General features: G+C 46.3%; 2 protein-coding genes and 1 pseudogene across 4 annotated transcripts in view; 1 reads left to right on the plus strand and 2 right to left on the minus strand.

Moving 5' to 3' along the window:
• Positions 1-24,080, plus strand: part of LOC142803959 (uncharacterized) — a 186,009-nt gene that overhangs the window by 17,212 nt on the left and 144,717 nt on the right. The window contains exons 2-3 of one of the 3 annotated variants that reach the window (XM_075890354.1): positions 594-661; positions 925-1,047. In XM_075890354.1, the coding sequence (XP_075746469.1) occupies positions 594-661; positions 925-1,047 (191 nt within the window). Of the gene's footprint in view, positions 1-593; positions 662-924; positions 24,064-24,080 lie in introns of all 3 variants that reach the window. The other 2 variants (XR_012894391.1, XM_075890355.1) reach the window with 2 other exon arrangements.
• Positions 18,912-22,244, minus strand: LOC142802647 (uncharacterized). Its single transcript, XM_075887631.1, has 6 exons — positions 22,224-22,244; positions 21,882-22,160; positions 21,619-21,803; positions 20,269-20,321; positions 19,867-20,145; positions 18,912-19,405 (listed from the first exon to the last, which is right to left on the minus strand). Exons 1-6 carry the CDS (start codon positions 22,242-22,244, stop codon positions 18,912-18,914), a joined length of 1,311 nt encoding a protein of 436 aa, XP_075743746.1.
• LOC142803960 (THAP domain-containing protein 6-like) lies at positions 22,623-23,713 on the minus strand (annotated as a pseudogene).

The raw sequence follows: 24,080 nt of genomic DNA on the forward strand, positions 1-24,080 counted from the left end.
GGCGTTGTAGGCATGGTGCATAGATGGAAAACTAATACGTATGTTTAACTTCATTAATACCTCATCTTTCAAAACTGTCAACTGCAGTGCTTATGTGTGAATCCTTTGAAATCCTACTTTCGTTTTCAAGTACTCTGTGTGCCTCGTCTGCCAAACTTGCCAAGTAGAGAGAAGTTAGCTTGTGTGTCGCTATGCTGTCCAGTTGGGAACCAAGCAGTCTCCTGAATTCACATGTATTGCAGCTTTTACAAGACTAGCTGCTTTTAATGATAGCAGCTATGCCTTTATTTTTTGTACAATCTACGATGCACATACAATAATATATTGGAGCATTTTGAGAGCTATTATGCACGGTGTCTGTTTTGTATGTTCTTGGCTCTTGTTTTGTCTATTTGCATAAGATTTTTGTCAATAAATTATATATACAGCATTGTCATAGCTTGAGCAGCTAGCAATAGCTTTGGCCATTCATGCCCTAATTTTGCATTTGGACCTAGATGTCAAGATATAAGCAATTTTGGTGATTTAATATGTTATTTATTACTGTCTTTTACTACAAAAAGTAATTATGGTACGTTGATTACATTCTTCAGTGCCGCACAAAATTGAATGTGCTTGCTGGAAAAAGAAGTTCGACACTGACCCGAATGCTGAAGCAAAGGTAGGAAATCAACTGAAAAGACCCGTCTTTTTGTTCTGCTTGGCTATATTAATTAACAGAGAACAAAGCCAAGGAGCGTTTGGAGAGGTATAATATGTAGTCTTTAAGTTATGAAAAGTCCCAAAAGGGAGCCGTGAAGTCCGATTCGCTTTTGTTTCTCATTTGCATGAGCTTCTTTTTTTGCGGTAAAAACAAGTTTTAGGTAGCCCAGAAACCTCTCCAAAAAGGAGCTATGGAAAAATGAAGTTACATTTCTTTTTCAGCTTGTCAGTGCTCCTTGATGTGCGGAACAAAGGCATACCTACTTTTGTACTGGAGCGACTGGAACATCAACTGGCTCGATCCACACACCGGAGGGCTCCCGCCAAGTGCCATGATGACAACTGGTCAGTGTCTTCGTTGGGCCTCTGGTGTTAGTTTCTCCACCGAAATGAGTGCACATGTAACGAGATCTTATGTGCATTGGTTGAGATGAGATTGATGGGGGTTTTCTCGGCTAGTGTTTCTAATAATGCACTAAGCACAGCGGGCAAATTCAACAAGGAAGCCTTGATTGGGCTTTCAGATTTCACGCGGTGTGTTTTGCTAATGTCGTAGTAACTGCTGAGTAGTGATCACTATCAGTGCTTGCTACTGACAGTGGCACAATTTTTTTTTCTTCAATTACCTACCTTTCTGGAATATCAAAGGTAATATTACATAGGAGGCAGAACGCACCCACAGAAGTAATTTTCGCACGGTATTTCGGTATAATACCAAGCAAGTTTTAATTTCATGGTTGTCTTTACCTTTTTCTTTTTTGCTGGTGACCTTTCGGCTAGTCAAAATTAAAGGGGCCACGACACACAATTATTGATTGTAATTCATGTTATGTGGATCAATCCTAAAGCATTCACAAATAAGCTGGCAGAATGTCAGCACATTTTACTGTGCATTTAATTTATAATAAACTATGTTTATAAAAACGTGAGCGACCTGAGAGTTGGGCAACACTGGGGCACTTGCAACGTAACAAGCAGCCAGCTGTGCGAGTATCTGCACTTCATCGAAAGATATTGTTCCGTGGTCAGTGATGCGTGAAATCAAGATATTTTAGGTTCCTTTAGCTTGAGGCTGAAATTGAACGATGTGCAGTGGCTGATACTGTTATAGAAAACTACGAGTTCTGCTCTTTGCTGTAGATGACGTCACTCACACTTGCCAGGCTTTTTGTATTTTCATAGGCACTCTATACCCTCTACTTCTAGTTTATGCTGAAAACCCACCAATTGTTTGGTGCCAGTGTCTTAGCCCCCTTTACGCAGAACATCTAATTAGATAATAGAGGTCGATGGGCAGGAGTCTGCTCTCCCAAGCGACCCAACAAGTTTATCACTTGTCTAACGACAGCTAACTTTTATAAGTGGGGCGGAAGTCTGAGTCTGTTATGCCAGAAGGGCATTTGAGTTTATTTCCTAAATTTAGGGGAACACAATTTCTGCGTGAGCATTTCTGCACGACTAATTTATGCACCTCAGGGCAGTAAAGACAGCGAGAGGACATTGAAGATTATTGTCCATGACGAGTTCCTCCAGCCTTTGACAAGCCCTACATTAGGTGCTACAAGGATGCCACCGAGGTGCCTCTCAGAAAAGAGCCCCTGAACTGCACTGCCACGACCGCTGGATAAAAAACAAGGTGCGGCCTGTTGCGTGCCGCCGAAGCGACGGGCCGGGCCTAGTCCACCTCGCACCCGCTCTGGCACCACCACTCATCCCATGAGAAACACTTTCACACGCATTTCTACACGGGGGCGGTAGGTTGTAAATAACGAATTTCGTCGGGGCACATCATGGGTTCGATTCTGAATCGTTACAAGGAGTATCTATTACATCACATATGTGAACAGTTTGCCCTGGTTGGGCCAATAATTCATAGAATATGGATGCCAATACTCTTCATCAATGCTGCCCATTTGACTCACCTGAAATGTAAGGGGCCACTGATTCTGTTCTTGGGGAGGCAATCACTAGGCAGATTTCAAGGACTGACTTGTCGGCCGATCGAAAAGCATGTGAACGCACACACAATATAAATGTAGATTCTTTTAGTGCACAATAACGCCACTTGTGGTCCAAAGACTGAGTTAAAAACCAGAAGTTCATGACACAAACAGAATATGTATTCTCAGCAGAGGCATCATACAAGCTTGCACTCTCGGCAGCTACCAATTTTAACTCGCGAAATCACTTAGAAGGTACACTCAAACCTCGTTATAATGTAACGGGATATAATGAAATAATGGATATAATAAAGTAAATAAAAGTCCTCTTGGAAGCTCCATCGAGAACCATGCATTTTAACCCTTGATGTAACAAAGTGAAATTGGCCTGTAAATTAATATAATGAACTAAATTAGTCTATCAAATAGACTATAAAAACAAAAAACCAACTGTAATGTGTTGAGTATATCGTTTTCTATGGAGTGTGATGCTCTTTCGGCGCGGCTCTTCCAAACTCCCACGCCTACCCTACAGCCACGCCACGCGCGGCCGAGAGAGCCGTCCTCCTTACACAGCCAGCGGTGAGAATTGAGGAAGCGCTCAGCGGGTCACATGACAGAGAAGCGGCGCCGCGGTGCAGAGCGATTTCGCTCTCACTTACGCGTCCTAAAGACGACGGCAATGACACTTCTAACACTGTGGGCAACGACTGCGTCTCCGCTGCTACTCTCTGCACCAAAAAAGAATACTCTCCGCGACAGCTTTTTTTTACCTCTCCGTGCGCAGCCTTGAAAGTAGAAGGGTCTCTACGTACCGAGACGGGAAAGGGCAAAGCGTGGCGCAGGCGTGTCGTCCATCGGCATTTGAGAGCGAGCAAACAATCTGCCACAGGCTTTTTTCGTTGCTTTTCTCCTTTTTCTTGGCACGCAGCGTTAAGAGGGGCTGCCGCGAGTTTTGGCATAGTGCTGAGATCATTTTTGGAGCGCGGTATGTTCGTATTAACTGTTGCAAGTGCTTGTGCGTTCGAATTACAGGGCATTTTCGCGCATTGGAATACACAAAGTTTTGACGGGACCTCAGCGTGAGTTCGAATTAACCGAAAGTTCGAATTAAGCGCGTTCGAATTAGTTGGGTTCGAGTGTGTTTATTTTCCGTCGCATGCGTGGTCACGTAGCGGTACATCGGGCCGCCATGTGGTTTCCTTCTTTGCATGCTTATAGGTGTGCACCCATCTGAGCATACATTGCCACAAACTGTTATAGATATAACGAAATAATAGATGCATCAAAATAATTGTGGCTCCTCTTCAGCTTCGTTATAACGAGGTTTGGGTGTATTCAAACAACGGGAACAAACTTACCGCGCTACAAATGAAATTTCACAGATCATAAACTGCACAAGAACACTTAGCGGCCTCAAATATTCACCCCACGCGTGTACTCCACAATATTTCGAACGTGTCTCGAAAATTTCTTTTCATGGAAACACTGAAACGAACTCCAGCACTAGTCATTGTTCCGAAGGTGCCCTTCTACAAAGTACTCCAGCGTCGTCTTATGTTCGACATGGACTGACGGCACTACACGGCTCACCGACACTGCTCAAACATCACAACTTCTTGGCCGATTTTCACTACCCGTCCTGCCCTCGGACACCTCTAGTTTGGATCCTACCCGGTTTCGCAGACATTCCAAACAATGAGACTGCACATAGTACGTACGTACCAGGGGGGCAGCCAGGAGAAAGGGTTTAGTCTCGCCGCTTTGATGTCTCGATTTCTCCTCATTTGTGCTGGTTGGCTGTCGTGTGTGTAGAGGGTAAGGGCACGCCCTGGGCACCTTTTCATGCTTGTTTTCTTGTGTTGTTGCACGTTCCGGTGAAGGTAACGTTTAGCAGGTTGAATAGATGCTGTCGGCTGGAGGCGGTGGCGCGCGTCTGTTTCAGTGCTCGTTTGTGACGAAAATATGTGCTCCGTTATGAAGAATACGCATCCTGACCCGCTTTTTGAAACTGTAGATTGCAGGGGATTACATTGTGCTTCAGTGTAGCGTCTTTTTTCGCGTTCGAGCTGCTCAGCGACACACAACAGCTTCGCGGCGTCCCACCACTAAAAAATCATCTGCCACACATGCACGCATGAAAGAACCGTACTCGATCATAGGAAACATGAGGCAAACTACCTTCCAAACACAATTGCACTCAAGAAAAGCAAGAGAAAGCACACGATAAAGCGCACGGATACACAAATCCTCACGCAGCCACATTGAAACACGAAGTGCCATCCGCTTTGACAGGTGGAGCGTCAGCGCCCTTCCCAAAAAAGCGGCCGAAACTGTCAGCTAGGGTCAGGCGCGCTGGCCCATTCATGGCGACACAATGCAACAGGCCGCACCTTGTTTTTTTATCCAGCGGTCATGGCACTGTAGTGCCTCACTCAGTGATCGTTCTTCTGGGCCAACTGTTCCAAAGTGCGCCAACCTGATGATGTCAACGAAAATTGTGCCAAACTGTGCCATTTGGGAGCGTTTATCACCGGCCATAGCCACGCTAGCGCGTCAATACATGTGCACCTTGTTCTCCGGGCCATCAAAGTCACATTCACGTACATATTTTATTACGTTGAATAAAAAGCGGTCGCGCGTGTATCCTAAAATCCACCATGTTATGTTTGGTGCCGACGCAACTCTGGTTTGAAAGTGGTGGATTGACACAAGGGAAAGGAAAAGGAATTTACGCAGCGGACGGTGCATCATGTGACGCCATTAAAAGTTGTCCCTGCTTCATCCACTTTCCTCTGCTTGCGGCACAGATGCAAATGTGTCGCCGCTTTTTGGATCCGCCCATTTGACGCCCTCGATCGAGAGGATTCGGCGTCAAAAATGTCAGCATTGGTCGGATTGGTGTGGCTAGAAAGCAGGCAGCTAGGTTAAAAGTCGCGTGTCTAAGTTTTGCGGCAAAGACGAAATGTGTTTCGTGTTACAGTGGAAGACTACAAAAAAAAAACTACAAAAGAAAGGCTGCTCGCCAGTCAATGGGCATTTAATATTGCAATTCCCGTTTTTTTTTGTACTTGTGAATAATGAACACTAGTTCATGACAGCACCCAAACAGGACCTTTTTTGCAGTCATTTTACATATATGTTCATTCAACTATGTTAAGGGCAGCCATTATTGGGGGCACATCTGCAGTTGTTCATCGTATTGACACTGGTCATCATGCTCACCTGCGACAGCGTCCCTTCTGAGTATTGCAGGCCGAACGCCGCGTTATTAGGGACAACGTCGATAACATGCTGAAACGTGGCGTGATTCAGGAATCAAACAGTCCCTGGGCCTCTCCTGTCGTGCTGGTGCGGAAAAAAGACGGTTCAATAAGATATTGCGTCGACTACCGCCGCCTTAGCAAGATTACGCAAAAGGATGTTTATCCCCTACCCCCCATCCACAACGCCCTGGACTGCCTTCAAGGAGCCGAATATTTCTCATCACTGGTTCTGCGCTCAGGCTACTGGCAAGTGGCCATGGCTGAAGCCGACCGTCCGAAAACAGCGTTCGTCACCCCTGACGGCTTATACGAATTTAACGTAAGGCCTTTCGGCCTTTGCAACGGGCCTGCTACCTTCGAAAGGATGATGGACACCATTCTCGGAGGCCTCAAATGGCAGACCTGTTTATGCTACTTAGATGACATAGTGGTTTTTTCTGCAGATTTCTCATCTTATATCGTTCGCTCTGAACAAGTTCTTGAGTGCCTCACTAACGCCAGCTTGCAGTTGAACCTGAAAAAATGCCATTTTGGCGCCCATCAGCTTATCATCCTAGGCCTCGTCGTCTCCAAAAAAAGAATTTTGCCAGATCCTGCCAAACTTCGAGCGGTTGCTGAATATTCCAAGCCCAGCACACTAAAAGAACTCCGAAGCTTTATTGGGCTGTGTTCATATTTTGGGCCCTTCATCCGCAAGTTCGCCTCGATTATATCCCCCTTGACACAGCTTTTCGCCGACAGCAACGACCTTTCAGCTTGGAATGCCGATTGCGACGATTCATTTACGAAACTTCGCCTACTCCTCACGTCTCCTCCAATTCTGCGCCACTATGACCCCAACGCGCCTACAGAAACACACAGATGCTAGCGGTGTCTGCCTTGGCGTGGTACTCGCCCAGCAAAAACCAGACTTTAGCGAGTATGTAGTAGCATATGCCAGTCGTACGCTCACAAAGGCGGAGTCAAATTACTCCGTCACAGAGAAGGAGTGTTTGGCAATCCTTTGGGCAATCGGTAAATTTCGCACCTACCTCTATGGGCGTCAGTTTGATGTTACCGACCACTACGCGTTATGCTGGCTGTCGTCCTTGAAAGACCCGACTGAACGCCTGGCTTGCTGGGCTTTACGATTACAGGAGTATGATATACATGTGATTTATCGCTCATGACAAAAACACTCGGACTCTGATGCCCTATCTGGATCGCCACTGCCTTCCGACACTGCCGGCTCACCAGCTTCCACTTGTTATTCATCATCTCTGACCATCACAGACATGCCGGAAGAACAGCGCAAAGATCCCTTGATCGCTTCCCTACTTGACATTTTGTCTCAACAGGCCCCAACCTACGCCTCACGCATCCTACGTCGTCAAGTCTAACACTTCACACTTCGTGAAGGCTTGCTGTATCGTCGCAATCACCTGACCGACGGCTGCAGGTGGCTCCTCGTGATCCCCTGTCATTTGCACGCGGTCATTTGCAGTGCCTTTCGCGACGACCCTCAATGCAATCACGCTGGCTCGTTCAAGACGTACTCGCGTCTTCGCCTGAGGTACTACTGGTTAGGCATGTATCGATACGTTCGCCAGTACGTTCAGTTGTGTCCTGCGTGCCAACGTCGCAAGGTGCCTTCTCACAGCACCGCTGGTCCGTTACAGCCATTGTCCTGCCCTGCCTGACCATTCGTCCACAACCCCCTTTCTGCACAGCTTACGCTACTTGCCGGCAAATGTCGTGGTTGAGTGGAGTACCTTGATTCTTTATTCCTCAACATACCAGACGAATCGTGCAGTAGCGCCTCGACTGAACTTCATGCGCTTTCCCCACTAAAATGCTCGTTGAGCGTCATCTTCTCGAGTTTCATCGCCGACGTCTTAAGTGCTCAAGAACGCGCTGAGCTTCTTAATCTCCTCCAGCGCTTCGCGAATTTATTCGACGTTTCTCAGCAGCAATTGGGTCACACTTCCGCAGTGCACCACTACATTGACACCGTTTTTGCACCAGCCATTGTGTCCAAGACCGTACCGTGTCTCTGCTGTAGAACGTCACGTCATTAACGACCAGGTCAAAGAGATGCTTCTCCGTCGCGTTATTCAACCATCGCACAGTCCTTGGGCATCTCCTGTCGTTCAAGTTCAAAAGAAGGATGGATCGATTTGATTTTGAGTCGACTACCGGCGATTAAACAAGGTGACGCGAAAAGACGTCTATTCATTACTGCGCATCGACGACGCCCTTGACAGCCTCCAAGGAGCTGAATTCTTCTCCTCCTTAGACTTACGATCTGGATACTGGCAGGTTCCTATGGCAGAGGCCGATCGCCAGAAAACTGCATTCATTACACCAGATGGCCTGTACGAATTTAACGTAATGCCTTTTGGGCTTTGTGATGCTCCTGCTATGTTTGAAATACTCATGGACAACACGCTGCATGGACTGAAGTGGCCTGTGTGTTTATGCTACCTCGACGACATCGTCATTTTCTCTCCCAATTTTCCTACTCATCTACTTCGGCTCCAACTGGTTCTGACGTGCTCAACCAACGCTGGGCTCCAACTGAACCTTAAAAAGTGCCGCTTCGGTGCGCGAGAGCTGTCCATCTTTGGGCACATAGTGTCCAAGTATGGTGTTCTACCCGACCCTGCAAAACTGCGAGCGGTCGCCAAGTTCGCAAAACCTACTACACGGAAAGAATTACGCAGTTTTGTGGGATTATGCTCGTAGTTCCAGCGCTTCGAAATTTTGCGTCAATCATGTCACCACTGACCAACCTCCTGCGCGATGACGCAGACCTTTCATGCTGGTCTCCTGACTGCGACGACGCGTTTGCCATGCTCCGTAGTCTGCTAACATCTCCTCCCATTCTTTGGCACTTCGCCCCAAGAGCTGCAACGATAGTTCACACTGACGCTAGCGGGGTTGGTCTTGGCGCTGTCCTCGCCCAACTCAAGCCGGGCTACCCCGAATACGTCGTTGCTTATGCGAGTCGCACGCTCACTAAAGCTAAGGCCCATTACAACATCACCGAAAAGGAGTGCTTAGCGCTAGCGTGGGCGCTTCGCAAGTTCCGCCCTTATTTGTTTGGTCGCCCATTCGACCTGGTAACGGACCATCATGCACTTTGTTGGCTTGCCACATTGAAAGATCCTTCTGTCCGCCTAGCCCGGTGAGCACTGCAAATCTAGGAGTACGACATTTGCGTCATCTATCGCAGCGGGCGCAAGCGTTCTGACGCCGACAGCCTGTCCCGTTCGCCTTTGCCTTCCGACTCGGCCTGCGGAACCACTGGTACCAACTCCGTTGCATCTCTCGACCTTGACTCCTTTGCCAGTGAACAACACAAAGACCCGTGGATCGCTTCCCTTTTTGACTGTCTCTCTGGATCGTCAACCACTGCTGTATCACGATCTCTTCGACGTCAAGCTGCTCGTTTCGCCATTCGTGATCAGCTGCTACACCGATGCAACTACGCCCCTGAATGTCGTAAGTGGCTCCTGATTGTCCCCCGCAGCGTGCGATCACAAATATGCGCCCCCTTTCACGACGATCCCCAATGTGGCCATGCCGGAGTTTCCAAGACTTACGAACGCATTCGCCATCGTTTCTACTGGCGCGGAATGCATAATTTTGTTCGAAAATTCGTTATGGGCTGCCCTGACTGTCAGCACCGCAAATCACCGCCTTTCTACTCATCCGGTGCGCTTAACCGCTTTCGTGCCCTGCCAAGCCTTTCGATCGGATCGGTACTGATCTCTATGGCCCTCTACCGACACCAGATGAAAATCGGTGGATGATAGTCACTGTGGACCATTTAAGGGGGGACATGGGTTCCAAAATTATTTTTTAATTTTTTGCTCAATCTTAACCAAACTTCACTACCTAAGCTAGTTTTTCATGCTAATTTCAAATCTCTAATTTGTTTCTTAATATTTCAAGTGGTTTAGAAAATATGAAGGTCTGAATCTTAATTTATTGTGAACTTCTTACGGGACTTCTTGGCAATTTATTCTTGCTAAATCCAAAAAGTGAATGTATAATCCCAATGCTGGAGACTTGCTGTAGGGGGTGAAGCTATTTTTATCTATTTGAAGGCATTTATAAGCAAGAAAACAGATGAACACTTATGGTCACTATGCTACAATAAATTTCTCTCACTCAAATCTTCAGTGGTAATTTTTCAAGTGATGCTTGAGAAATAGAAATAGCATCACCCTCTAGATCATGTCAAGACGAATAAAATGATACCAACTTTGTCGCATTCACTCAAGTTTAACATAGGAAAAACCCCCGTAAGGCCGAGTGCAATGTGCAAAAAACTTTTGCTGAAGTGAAGCTACAGTGATATTAATGACATCATTCTGTAGCTCTATATTATAGGATAAATGGTCATGCTAAATTTCACTGTACCCACACAGAATACTGCTCACAGCTTGTTCTAGAACTATAAAATAGTCATTGACTCAGCATGAGAATTATTATTTTTTTACTTTGTGGTCGTTCCAGTGCCTTGCAAGTGAAAGGAACACAAAAAAATTATGTAATAATGTTGTCCTTGGATAGACAATAGATTTAAACAATGTTTAGGTCTAAAACCAAGAATATTTATTTTTGCAAAAATTCTCACTATTTGCCATCATGACTGTTTACAGCAGACCAGGGCTGTAAGCAGAGTCCCCTGCTGGCTTGTGACGCTTTGAAAGTCTTTTCTTTATTGAACTGCTGTCGAGATGCTCTCTTCGCGATTTTCGCAGCCTGCCGTTGTCTTTCTCAAGGCTGCAACACACCAAGTTATTGACAGCGCTGTAGCCCAGCTTCTCGGCAATTTCCACGTCGCTCTTGGTTGTGCCTTGGTTGAAGCGTCTGATGGCTTCGGCAACTGCCCTTTCAATGCTCCGCAAGGATGCATGCCAAGTTTTGGAGGCCTGCTGCCAAATCATAGCATGCAGGCTCTCACTTGGGTTCTGGGTGATCCCATCGCTGCACCTTTCCAAGAGGGCATTGTTGCTCAGCCGCCTAAACACAGGCTCCCATGTCTCAATTACGAAATCAAGCAGGCTGTCCTTCTGTGGTGGTGGCTTCTCATTTTTTCGCAAGAGCTCTCTGAAATTTGCACCAGGATTCAGGGCCTTCAAGGCAAAGGTCATGCTTTGGAGCCTCGTCAGTTGAAGACATGTGGTTCAAAGTTGCTAGAACAGCCTTCTGCATACCTGGAAAATCGTTCCTGTGGCTTCTCAATGCGTAGCCATAGTATGAGGTGATCTTTATCTTTTGTTGCGTAAGTCTGCCCTTTCCACCAAGTGAGCCACCTTGAGCTTTTTTTTTCTCCACAACGGTACGTAAGGCAGCTCCCATACGCTTGTGTACATGATTTATGCAGTCCTTTTTGGCCACCTTTATGAAGCCGTACACCTCTTTTTCTGTGAGTGCATGGAATGTCCTGCTGTCGCCGTCCGACACCATTGTCGTATAACGATCCTTATGCTTTTCAAGTGACCGCTCAAACAAGCGTAGTGCTGCCTCCACTTCCATCTGGCCAGCATTACAATCAACATTCTTCTGGCACAGGGGGCATGCTGAATGAGCCAGGCAGAATGTCCTGCTTCTCCTTCCTTGTGTCCTGTGGTGCAAGCCAGGCAAAAGTTCGATAGCACGATATGGTCTATCACGAGGCCACTATACATCTCAACAACGCAGCCAACCCATATATGCGAGCTATGTCCACGTGTAAGCCAGGTGCCGTCATAAATGACGTCGACGTTTCTGGGCGCGTTGCCGAACTCCGCATAGAGCTCTTTGACGCGAGCAACGCTCGCCGCTTCGCATTCGGCAGCAGTTGCACAGCAGGCTTCTTTCATTATATTCACGTGGCTTTGATAACTCTTGTGGTGAAGCCCTCGATGCGAAATATTCATTCTGGCGAAGAAGTTCGACAGAGCCGTTGCCCCCTTGCCGATACTGTTGGTGGCCTTCATGGCACGCATATTAACTTCAAACGGCCTTATTTTGGCGTCGGTCTCGTCGGCTATACAGGGGGACGAAAAACGCTCTTCGCGAAAGTCACAACTGCCGTACGTGACTGTGAGCTTCGAACACAGCCCGTACTTTTTCTTGGCCTTTGAAATAGTGACTATTCTTGCACCGCATTCTGGGCACGCGACAAGTCCAAATAACGAGCGTATCACCGCCAGATCAACAATAACAAATTCTGTCTCGTTTTCTTTGTCACCATCCTCCAGATCAACATCTAGTAACTCGAACTTACGTTCCGTCGCGCACTGCGATGCGAGTGATGCCTTCAAGCCCGCTGCATTTCTCGCGCACTCAGCAAACTCGTCCGCCGAATAAAACGCCGTGTCAGTGCGGTCTAGGATGCTGCTGGAAGTGCAAGATGGCGATCCGACGACAACACAATCCGATGAGGTGCTGCTGCAAGGCATAGGAGAGTGCACCGCTTCGGACACAAGCGGCCGCTGCTGCGCGCTGTCATTGGAATGCGCCGCTCTGGGGGCATCGGGCGAAATAAGCTGCACGTTGTCGGCTGCTTTCTTCTGGCGGGCGTTCCACGAGCGCCTCCGTTTCTCGCCGTACGCTTGGCGCGTCTTCTTCTTTAGATGTGCGTCTCCAATCATGCCTGCAAAAGACAGAAAGTCGGTGCGTCGGTCGTGTAGCACAAGCAGGCACGTGCGGGAAACAGACGAACAACGTGCGCGAATGAGAACCGGCGGCCGACGAACAATGTACAAAAAAAGCGCGGGCAACTTTGGTGGCATCAGCCAATGGGAATCGAGGAACAGGGGCTCGCCTGGTGCGCGTGTGCTCCGGCCAATCAGCGGCCCGGAAGGGGGCTCCGGAAAAGGGGCGAAGGCAGCCGTTCTGTTCAAGCGACGCCATTTTGAAAAGTGGCAAAATGCGCACAAAAGAATGGGCTTCAAAACAAGCCCATGATGGCGGCGATCGGCCGTCTGACTCGCCGGCGGCGCGCGCGGGAAGTTTGAACGAATTTGACCTGCTGTGGGTTGTTTTGCGGGTGCAGACTACATCAAACTCTCTGTCCGTCCCTACATTCCTAATCCAAGACGGTGTTATAAATGTCAACGATTTGGTCATGGCTCGCAGAACTGCCGGGGTCAGGAAACTTGTGCAAGATGGGGTAGCCACGGCCACCCATCTGATAACTGTGTTACTACGCCTCACTGCGTGAACTGTGACGGGGAACACGCCACATATTCACGTTCGTGTCCTAACTGGAAGAAAGAAAAAGAAATAGTCACTCTTAAAGTCAAAGAAAATCTCACATTCAAAGAAGCAAGACGAAGAGTGTCGCCATTTTACGGCGCTACATATGCTGATGCGGCGCGTCGGGGGGCATCGCTGCACCAGCCCTCACCACTGCTTCGGCCAGCGCAGAGCGAGCCGTCGGCTGTGGCGCCTGCCCCCAAGGCGGCAGTAGTTCAGTCTACTCCGCCTCCAAGCGATTGAGGCCGGAGACTCCAGGGTCCTCTGGTCACAAGACCTCACCTCACCAGGCGAGGCCTAAAATCCAAACCACCACTCGCATGTGCGAGCATCCAGTGCCTCTGAGAAGGCAATGGATACAACGGTACCCTTGGTACCGAAAGAGCGGCGCGCCTTCTTGAAGCGCGCCAAGAAAAGAAAAAAACCAATAAGGGGGCCGGACGACCGTCCTGCCACCTGAATTAACGAGCTCACTCCAACACAGGATACTCTTTGTACACACAGCAGCATCTCTCTTGTTTAAATATGCAGACAGAAATATTACAGTGGAACATCCGAGGCCTTCTTCGAAACCTCGATGACTTACAAGAACTCCTCCATGAACACAATCCAAGAGTACTGTGTGTAAGAGACACACTTAAAACGAACAAACACAAACTTTTTACGTAACTACGTAATCTTCCGAAAGGATAGAGATGATGGCATGCCACCATCCGGTGGCGTAGCGGTTGTAGTTAGTCAAGGTACAGCATGCACACAATTACCCCTTAAAACTTCCCTCGAGGCAGTGGCTGTCCGAGCAGTTATTCTAAACAAACTTGTCATTGTCTGCTCTTTGTACATACCTCCGCACCACTGTCTTGAAAAACTTCAATTGCAGTCTTTAATAGACGAACTACCTGAACCTTATCTGGTCCTTGGGGACCTGAACGCACATAATGGTCTGTGGAGTGACTCTCGCTGTGGTGCACGAGGTCGTCTCATTGAACAATTCCTCATTTCATCAGGTGCTTGTCTGTTGAATAGGAAAGAGGCAACATACTATAACCTTGCCAACAAAACTTACTCTTCCATAGACCTCAGTATCGCATCTCCTTTACTTGTACCATTACTTCAGTGGAAAGTCATAAATAATCCATACGGAAGTGACCATTTTCCTTTAGTTTTGAGTACACCAATAATGTATGAATGTCCTCCACATGTTCCCAAATAGCTGGTAAACAAAGCCGACTGGAACAATTCGAAAAGCTTACTCACTTAAATTGGACTGACATATGCGGATTAGGCATAGATGAAGCTGTGCCGTACTTCACGGCCTTTCTTACTGACGCAGCAGCCAAGTGCATTCCACAAACATCTGGACTGCCCGGAAAACACCACGTCCTGTGGTGGAACACTGAGTGTCAGAATGCGCGAAAGGAACAGAACAGGGCATGGAGGTTGCTGCGAAACTCGCCGACAGCGGAAAACCTTGAGAGCTTTAAGAAAATAAAATCTCGAGGCAGGAGAACGCGTCGGCAGGCCAGAAGAGAAAGTTGGCACAAGTTTTTATCAGGGATAAATTCATATACTCAAGAGGCCAAAGTCTGGAACATGGTTCGTAGGGTAGCAGGAAGAAAAGTACACTCACTCTCACTCGTAAACACTCAGGGTGATACCTTGGAAGATCAGGCAAACTTCCTCGGTGCACACCTTGAACGGGTATCCAGCTCGTCCCACTATACTGACACTTTCCAAAAATACAGAACAAGAATAGATAAGCAGAAACTCGAACACAAATTCACTAGATACGAGGCATATAACCAAGCTTTCAGTCTAGCTGAGCTCCAAACATCTCTAAACTTCTGCAGTACTTCTGCTTAGGTTCTGACTGTGCGGTGTATGAAATGTTAGAAAACCTACCAGCCGAAACACGAAAAACCTTACTTCGTTTGTACAATGCTATCTGGTTTTCTGGCACTACCCCTACCTCCTGGAAAGAGGCTATTATTATTCTCATTTTGAAAGAGGACAAGGACCCTTCTTTAGCTTCAAGTTATAGGCCTATTGCACTTACAAGCTGCTTCTGCAAAGTCTTCGAAAAAATGATAAACTGCCGACTTGTACATATCCTTGAAACAAACAATTTGCTCGACCCATTTCAGTGCGGGTTTCGAGAAAGTAGATCCACCACAGACCACCTTGTTTGTATTAAGGCACAGATCAGAGACTCTTTCGTCCATACACAATATTTTCTCTCTGTGTTCCTCGATATCGAAAAGGCTTATGATACAACGTGGCGTTTTGGAATTCTAAGAGACCTGTCCCACCTTGGTGTGCGCGGAAGAATGTTTCACATAATCGAAAGTTACCTGTCAAACCGGACATTCCGTGTCCGTGTGGGCAGTGTTCTCTCCCAAACATTTGTCCAGGAAACAGGCGTGCCACAAGGTGGTGTACTTAGTTGCACACTTTTTATTATCAAAATGACTTCCTTGCACTTGTCCATCCCCCGCAATATATTCTATTGTACATATGTCGACGACGTTCAGCTTGGCTTCAAGTCATGCAACTTGGCAATGTGTGAGCGGCAGGTTCAGCTGGGTTTAAACAAGGTCTCCATATGGGCAGATGAAAACGAATTTCGACTTAACCCACAAAAAAGCACGTGTGTCTTGTTCTCTCGAAAGAGAGACATGCACTCGGAACCTGACATTCGACTGAATGGGCAACGTCTGTCTGTCAAAGCCGAGCATAAATTCTTAGGTTTAATCTTGGACAACAAGTTGACCTTCGTACCGCACATCAAGTATTTAAAAACAAAATGTTTAAAAGCCATGAATGTTATAAAAGTGTTGCCACGTACTACTTGGGGTAGTGATAGGCAATGCCTCATGAATCTGTATTGAAGCCTCATTCGCACCCGCTTAGGTTATGGGGCTGTTGTTTATCAGTCTGCAACTCAAAGTGCTTTGAAGATGCTGGACCCCGTGCACCATTTGGGCATCCACCTTCTACGGGTGCTTTTCGCACCAGCCCTGTATAAAGCCTTTACGTTGAGTCATTTTATGGCCCTTATACAGCCGCTAATCACAATCATTATCCACATTGCTTGTCCCATGAATCACGACCTCCTCTATAAACTTACGACCTGCTCACCGGCGCCATCCCTACGGAGGCGTATGGAGCTAAAGATTGGCGTGTAGGGACCGGAGGTACCGCCAGATGCCGCCACCACTGACCCCCATAGCAGACGACGCACGACCGTTGTGGTGCACTCGTGTGTGCGCTTTCCTCTCATTGTTCTAGTTCCTAACGCGTGGATCGAGCAATCCACTGATTTAACGTCTCGAAGCAACATTCTGGTTGTGAGAAGCACCGTGGTGGATGGCTTCGGGATGCTCGTTACCGGACCTCAATCTTTGCACGAGCGCTTTTGCGTCCCCATCTAAGTGCAGGCAAACGAAAGCAATATGCGACACATAACCCAGAGAACGTAAGCCTTATTTCCTCGCTTTATTTTAAGCAGCGGCGCCCCGCCTAACCGCTGTCTAGCAGCCGCAAACATAATTCGTTCGTGGGCGAGCCGGTGCGATCTTGCATATAACAAGTTGAAACTTGAAACCGACGTGTCTACGACGTAAATGAAGACGACATACGGTACGAACGACGCATGCGATAACCCGGGTAAGTTTTTATGACCTGAACGTCGCCCTTCAAGCATATCATTGTCATACTGTGCACGGGTGATGACAGAGGGGCGCAGTTGTGCTATCGTCTGGGTGCTTTGGGTCTAGCGAACGTCTAACGATGGAAGCGTGCGACAAAGCCGGCGGATTATCGCAACGTTACAGCAATTTCTCGTACATACATATATTATCAGACACAGTTTATTGAAGTTATGGCCTCTGTTCGAGTGTCGCTAGCATTTCCGCATGTCTCACATCGGCGGTGCGCCCACGCCTTTACTGGAGCATCCACATACAAAGCATTACGAGGCAACAGCTCTAGCGTGCTCCGTTTCCCTCATGGGAATAACGTTGTATAGAAACGAGAGTTTTATTTATAATCTAAAGCATGAGTTCTAACTGGCTAAATCACTTTGCACTGTCCCTATTCTATTCCACGAACTTTTAGCATTAACCCACATGGTATTACCCACCAATAATGTACTATTCCTGATGCTTCAGCTGCCAATTGTTTCGTTCACATCATGCCTGTGATGCATGCTGTACCGACACACATCAAAAGCCTCTGTGGCATGGGATTGAAGAACAAAATTTTATTTCACCTGATGCCTTCACCCTTACAATAAAATGCTTAGAAGTCCCTTATGACCGCTACAAATGTGCATAAATTGCTTGCTCAGTGCTAAAAATTTGAATTTTCCATTTGTAAGTGGCTGTATTCACACTGTAAAATGGCAAGAAACAGTCAAGTAAGCTTATGGTTCAAACAAATGTTTTATTCCCAGAACAATGGTACACTGCAGCAACAGTAGTAAATAATATGCTTTTCCAAACATTGCTTTTTAAGCATCAGATACCAGTACAGGAAAATCTAATCTGCAACGAAAATGTTGATACCTGCAAAATGCAATTTATTAGTGCACAAAAACATTAACAGTGTGATCAGCAATACCTCTAGTAAAAAAAGTGAGTAGTACAGCCAAGGGCATAAGGGAATATATAGACGCACAAACTACCTAGCACCCCTTGCTTTACCTAGAGCCCATCAGCACTCCATCTGCAGTAACTACTGGCAGAACTAAAATTCAGCCCTGCTCAAAGCAAAATACTGCCCTAGGATCCAGTAAACACTGCTTTTGGGACCAGACAAAATCTCCCAGATATCCAACAACTTTCAAATATTATCAATGCAGGGGTGAAATATCCTATGTGATTATCATGACCCGACTATTTTGTGTCCACTGCAGGGTAAAGACCTCTCGCAATGATCTCTTGCCCCCGTCTTGCACACGCCGATTCCATTTTATCCCAGTGAACCTCTTGAATTTCATCAAGCAACCTAACTGTTTAACTCGGTTAGTCATCCCTCGATATCCACTCCGTTGCTCTCGCTGCACGTTGGTTATAGGTCCTGTGCACTACGTTGCCTGCGCAGCTCTACTTTTTTCTATTAAAGATAGATGTGAGCTACCCCTGTTTATTCTCTGATCCACTCTGCTCTCCACTAAATATTGCAGAATGTCTCAAGATCTCGAATGTATGCCTTAGCTGGAAAAGTGCCCATATTATTCTACTAAACTCTCAGCAATATATTCACGAAGGTTCTTTAAAACAGGATAAGGAAAGCGCTGCACTTTAATCAATGAAGGAAGCAAGCTGGCTTTAGAAAAGCTTGCCCCACAATTGATTGCATTCATGTGATCAAATCCATAAATTCTGAAACCTTGAAAAATTATGACTAGCAACATGCTGCCATCCCAAAAACAAAGTGTAGAGCCACTGCATTGTACCAGTACAAATATATAGTGCAGAAACTTGGGGGTTAAAGAAAACCGAAAAAGTTAAGATTACGTGGCAAGACAAAAAAAAAAAAGAGAAAAAAGATGAACCCAATATAAAGAATGATACCCAAGTCAGAAGACTAGGAAGTGTGGACCGCACATTCTTGATGTCTTGTTCAGGCATGTCTTGTTTCATAAGGCTAAAATGACACTGGAAAAACAAACTCGCACTCCTATCTGTATTCAAAAAAAGGTCAGCAGCCAAGATGTGCATGAGCATACAGCAATTCTATGGGGCTGTTACAAGGAAAAAGAACTTTAAACTTTCAAAACTTTTCGCAACAAAGGCTTCCTGTTGAGAAGCTTTCTCTTTGAATGTGCCTCGGTTAAATTATTGGCATAGTTTGCCAAGAAAGGCCTCATGAATTTTCGCAAAATTAAATTCAAGAGAGCTGCTCTGTGGGACACACTATCATTCATAGTGCATGCAAATAAGGAATTTTTTAGAAGTGAAGGGAGCACTAGCACTATGCTTGAAAACTTCTGCAAGGGTTTTTGCCCTTTCACAAGGATCGCAGCTGCTTTAGAGGCTGCACCCTCGAGGACGCTTACAAATCCAACAAATGGCAATGAGGGGTATGAGAGTCCTCCCCTGTCAATTCCTGCAATTAGAGAAGTTGTTGTAGAGCTTGATTTGGGTGCCTGTATTTTCATAAGGCAGCCTTCGCAGCAGATGTTATCCTGGACAGCTCTTACTAGAAAACCAGCTATTAGTGCCAGTGTGCTGGCACGCAAGCTTTGAGTAGGAGGACCTGAGAGAATGAAAGAAAGAATTTAGAGAATGGCAATACAATTAAAATAAGTGATTAAGTAGTAGCATCTATAATTGTGGTACCATCTAAGCAAAGTGCAATAATTTGTAAATGTGTCGTACAGTAGCAACCAAGCCCCCCCCCCCCCCCCTTCCAAAATTTTGGTGAAGTAGGTATTTTACCAAAAATAAATAATAAAAATAGGTGTTTTTCTCAAATAGCCAAGGTTTTCAGCAAGTGCCCCCCCCCCACCCCCCGAAAAAAATTCCTGGCTACGGGCCTGGTTAAGGAACTCATGACTGCAATTTAGAACTTCTCATTTTGATGTACCTGCACGTCACCTTTCCACACAAGCACTAAAACTTTTGGATCAACTCCTCTGTATCTTCAAAACATGCATCTTATTACTGAAATGTTTGTGAGTGATAGGTATTCGTAAATAATAAATGGTGCAAACCCACTTGGGAAGCGCTCCAATGCTGTAAGGTAAGGGAGCAGAAGCTTCTTAATGTCCTTGTCAGGTGGTGCAGCAGCTGCAGGTTGAGGGGCGAGTTTGGTTGCCTCCCCAATAGAACCTATAACGCTTCCCACATTGCCACTTGGAGATGAATGAATGCAGCCCGTTACTAAGATCTTCTGTAGTGACGACAGTGCTGCGTAGGCATCGGTTTGGTCATTGGAGCCATTTAGCTGTCTTATGGTAGAAAGCAGGGATTCCGCATCATCACTGGAAAACTTTCCTGTAAGGACAAAATGAAATCCGCGCCCAAGAAGATGCCTGGTGCAGAAAACAGTTGACATAGTTGTCACTCTCAGGGCCTCATAAGTTTCTTCTGACAAAAACTCTAGATTGTGTGCTGTACTCTCTTTCCATAAGTCAAAATAGATGAGGCACTCATTTTCAAGCCAGAGGAGCCTGCATGATAAAAGTATGAGCAATGAGATCAGTTAGAAAGTGGCACTTGGCCTACGGACAAACTACAAAGGTTTCAAGCTTACATTTTAATAGCAAAGAATACCTAATACAAAACTGTGCATATAAAGAAAATGGAACCATTCATGTTTTCACACAAATGGAAGATAAATGACAATTAGAAGTAGTTCATGGATACCTTTCGTCAGCTGGACCATAGAAGAGCATTCTCAGAGCGTCTCTACTCATCTAGAACAATGAGGTGCTCTTAATGTTGTGGAGAGTAAACCATTTATAAACAAGTTCCATGAACTCAATGGTTGGCAGGGAGTCGTCGAACCCATGGAAATTGAGCTGCTGTGCATGTTTTAGTAAAAACCTGAGCACAGATGTTACCTAGAATAAAATTATAATACAGGTGATTATGAGTGGGATAACCATCACCACATGCTTGGGGTGAAATCATATTTTTCTCTGAGTTTCTTCTAAAATAAACATTTATGCACTCTTTACCTGAGGAGAAAAGATCGCAACAGCCCTGGCAACAGACATCTTCTGAAAATTGCTCGGCCGAAGGTGCTTTTTAGTCAAGCACCTCACAAGCTTGAAAGCACCCACCTGCTTTTCTTGTATGTCATGCAAGTTCCTGTGACAAAATGAAATGTTAAACTGTCAATTTGTAAGGCATGAAAAAGCTACCAAATTGTACCTCAGGTAGTCTGGAACGATGAGCACTCCAGCATTCCTGAAAATCCTTTTAGTGTCGAGGAACTGATTCCTGACATTTTTTATGATATGACAATAGTCAAACGACAGGAACAGTTGCCTGTCTGGATCGAGAGGGTGCCTGTAAAGGATCAGTGAATACTGTTAGGAGTCTGTGAAAATGTTGACAGGACACATTTGCTTCAACACTCTAATAGCTCATAAATTTATGCACAATTAAAGGAGGTGTAACCTTTAGCAAAAATGTGACTGAGCAATTACTCACGTGACAACAGGGCATATTTGGCCACCAGACAAGCTGGCAAAAAACTTGCAGTTGGTGCTGTGGTTGTCAGCAACCAACCTAACCACTTCAAACCCAGCATCTTCAACTGATTGCATTACTTTCAACGAAAGCTGCTCGAGTTGCTCCCCTGTCAATCCTTTTGTAAAATAATATCCTACAGGCAGCCTGTAATTGTAAAAGCACTAGGCATTAGGTAAAGGACATGGTAATCATTTGAAGGATTGGAAAAAAAATTATCTGCACAGGTTCACATGACATGAACGGAGAGTAGCCAAATATTTCACATACCTGTAGTGGGTAGACAGTCCTACAAAGACGAAGCAGAGTAGGTGAGTTGCCAGTTGCTCCTCCAGGCCGTAGTCTATTTCGGCACCTCCTAGGTCGACAAATCCATGGAGAGCATCGGACTGTTTATGGTACAGTGCAGATTGCTTTAGTGACATTTCGTCCATCACCAGGGACCCACAGCGTGCCTGCAATAATCGCAAAGAACATAGCTCCAGTAATTTTACTCCTGGCAAAAAAGTAAAGGCGAAGAGTAAATAAAGTACCTCCTTAGAGTGCAGTTTCACTTCTGCATGAAGGCGCTGCTTGATAAGAGAGGACACCACCTCTCCAGTGCATGCGCCAATGTATCGCTTGAGGGTACAGCGACTCCGCAAGGTCAAGACACCAATCTCCCGAAGAAGGCGGCACCCGGCTGGTGATTTAGCGTGCAAAAGAACGCATTTGCGCACTGTCTCCTCACGCCATAGCCCTTTCTTTTTGTCCAGAAAAGCAAGCTGCTCTTGAAGGAACAGAGCTTTTTCGTTGCTCTCCTCCACCTTTTGCTGCAAGTATGATATAAGCAGGTAATGAGATTTTTTTTAATGTTCAAAAAGAGATAAGTTCACTTTCCTCAGGAGATTGGTCATTCGGGACAGTGAAAGCCTAGTCTGCATTCCACGTGGTCTGGTTGCCTTTGATGGACTTGTCTGGCACTGGACAGTTTTGCCATGTTTGGGCATCTGATATGTTTTAGGCAAGCAGAAAGAAGATTCAGGTGCAGGCAAAATTAAAGGCAGAGAGGAGGGTTCACTGCAGGGTTCTGTCAGCATTTCATCCTCCTGATGTGCGGTACTGCTGCCAGCCACACAATTGTCTTCCTGCTCATCAATCTTCTCAGACGGGGACCTATAAGGAGAGGGTATGTCTAGCCTGCAACATTAAGAATTTCGACGTGTTACAGGATGAAGCATGTATTAGAAGAAATTTGGGCGTGGCTAAACAAACACTAATTACACAAAAAAAGCTTACCTATTTTTCTTTGCTTCTGCATGAGGCTTGTCTGGTGACAGCCCTGGCACAGCACACCTTTTCACAGGCTGTCGCTCTTTTCGGGATGGTTCCTGCATATACCCTGGGTAGCTCGGGAATATTGAAGGTATGACATCTGGTTTTAGTTTGCGCGGCTTCAGGCCTTCTCTGTAATCTTCTGGCTTGAAATGCAAGCTGCATACCTTGCTGCGGTCGCTCGGCTCCCATGGCTGTTTTCCTGGTCCTACAAATATTGTATTTAAGACTGCACCAGAATTATCAGATAGTAGGCAATCGATTAAGAATTAGCCTTTTAGTAACCTTCACAACGTGACAGAAAAGGATCTCTAGTGTATTCACTAGTTGAATCCCTTACCATTTCAATTTACTAGCAGCTGCATCAGTTCAGGGCAGATCCATTTGCGCCTATTTCCCTTAATTTTGTTATAAAACAACGCCAGCGCAAAACAATAGTGTAATAAATAAAACAAATTTCTCAACAAAGCAACACCGCTGTGCATCAGAGGGGAATAGTTGAAAGTAAGTGCTCTATCCCTGACACGGCCACGTGCACGGAGTCTTGCGGCAACAAAGGACAGTACGACAAAGGAAAAATGTAGCATGGGCTGCAGCCCCTTAGCCAGGAAATTTTTTCGTGGCGGGGGGCACGTGCTGAAAACCTTGACTATTTGAGAAAAACGCCTATTTTTATTATTTATTTTTGTTAAAAACACATAGTTCAACAGAATTACGTGCCCCCCCCCCCCCCCCCTTTTCCCTGGCTGAGGGCCTGATGGGCTGTGTACACGATCGGCGTCCACGAATCCCACAAACAGCACTTGTGTTTCTAGATGCCAGCCAACAACGCTGAGCAGCATACATAGCGCGCAAAAAAGTTTTGAACTGCATTCCACTAGTCAGATCTTGCAGTGCATGCAATACAGCACTTTCAGTGCCTTACCTTCAGCCTGTCGAGAGATCTTCTTCAACCACTCCTGTCGAATCTGGGTGACGGGAACTTGTGAAACGATATCCCAGTTGACCGCCGATCGCTCGACTTGCAAAAAGGAACGCAGCAGTACACCATTGCGGGAATGGTGCTGCTGCTGTCGTTATCTAACGCTCCTGACTGCGCAGACTACTGGTGACAAGCGATAGCGGCGATAGCCTTGGAGTGCCACAAGATCATGCGAACGCACGCACGCACCAAGCAGAACAGCGGCTTGGCGGCTGCAGCAGTGGGGGTTAGTTGTGGCGCCAAGGCGTGCTGCGGCACTTTCGAGAACTAAAAAAAACTAAACAAGCAAAAGCAAAACCGGCGACACGGGGAGCGGCGGCATGAGCAGGTCGTAAGTTTATAGGGGAGGTCGTGCCATGAACTGGCGCTCTTTGGCCATCAAATGGCCCTTGCGCCAAAAAAACACCATATATCATCAGGTCTAAAAATTTTAAAT

The sequence above is a fragment of the Rhipicephalus microplus genome, chromosome 3 (assembly GCF_043290135.1).
Source record: "Rhipicephalus microplus isolate Deutch F79 chromosome 3, USDA_Rmic, whole genome shotgun sequence".
Classification (NCBI taxonomy): domain Eukaryota; kingdom Metazoa; phylum Arthropoda; class Arachnida; order Ixodida; family Ixodidae; genus Rhipicephalus; species Rhipicephalus microplus.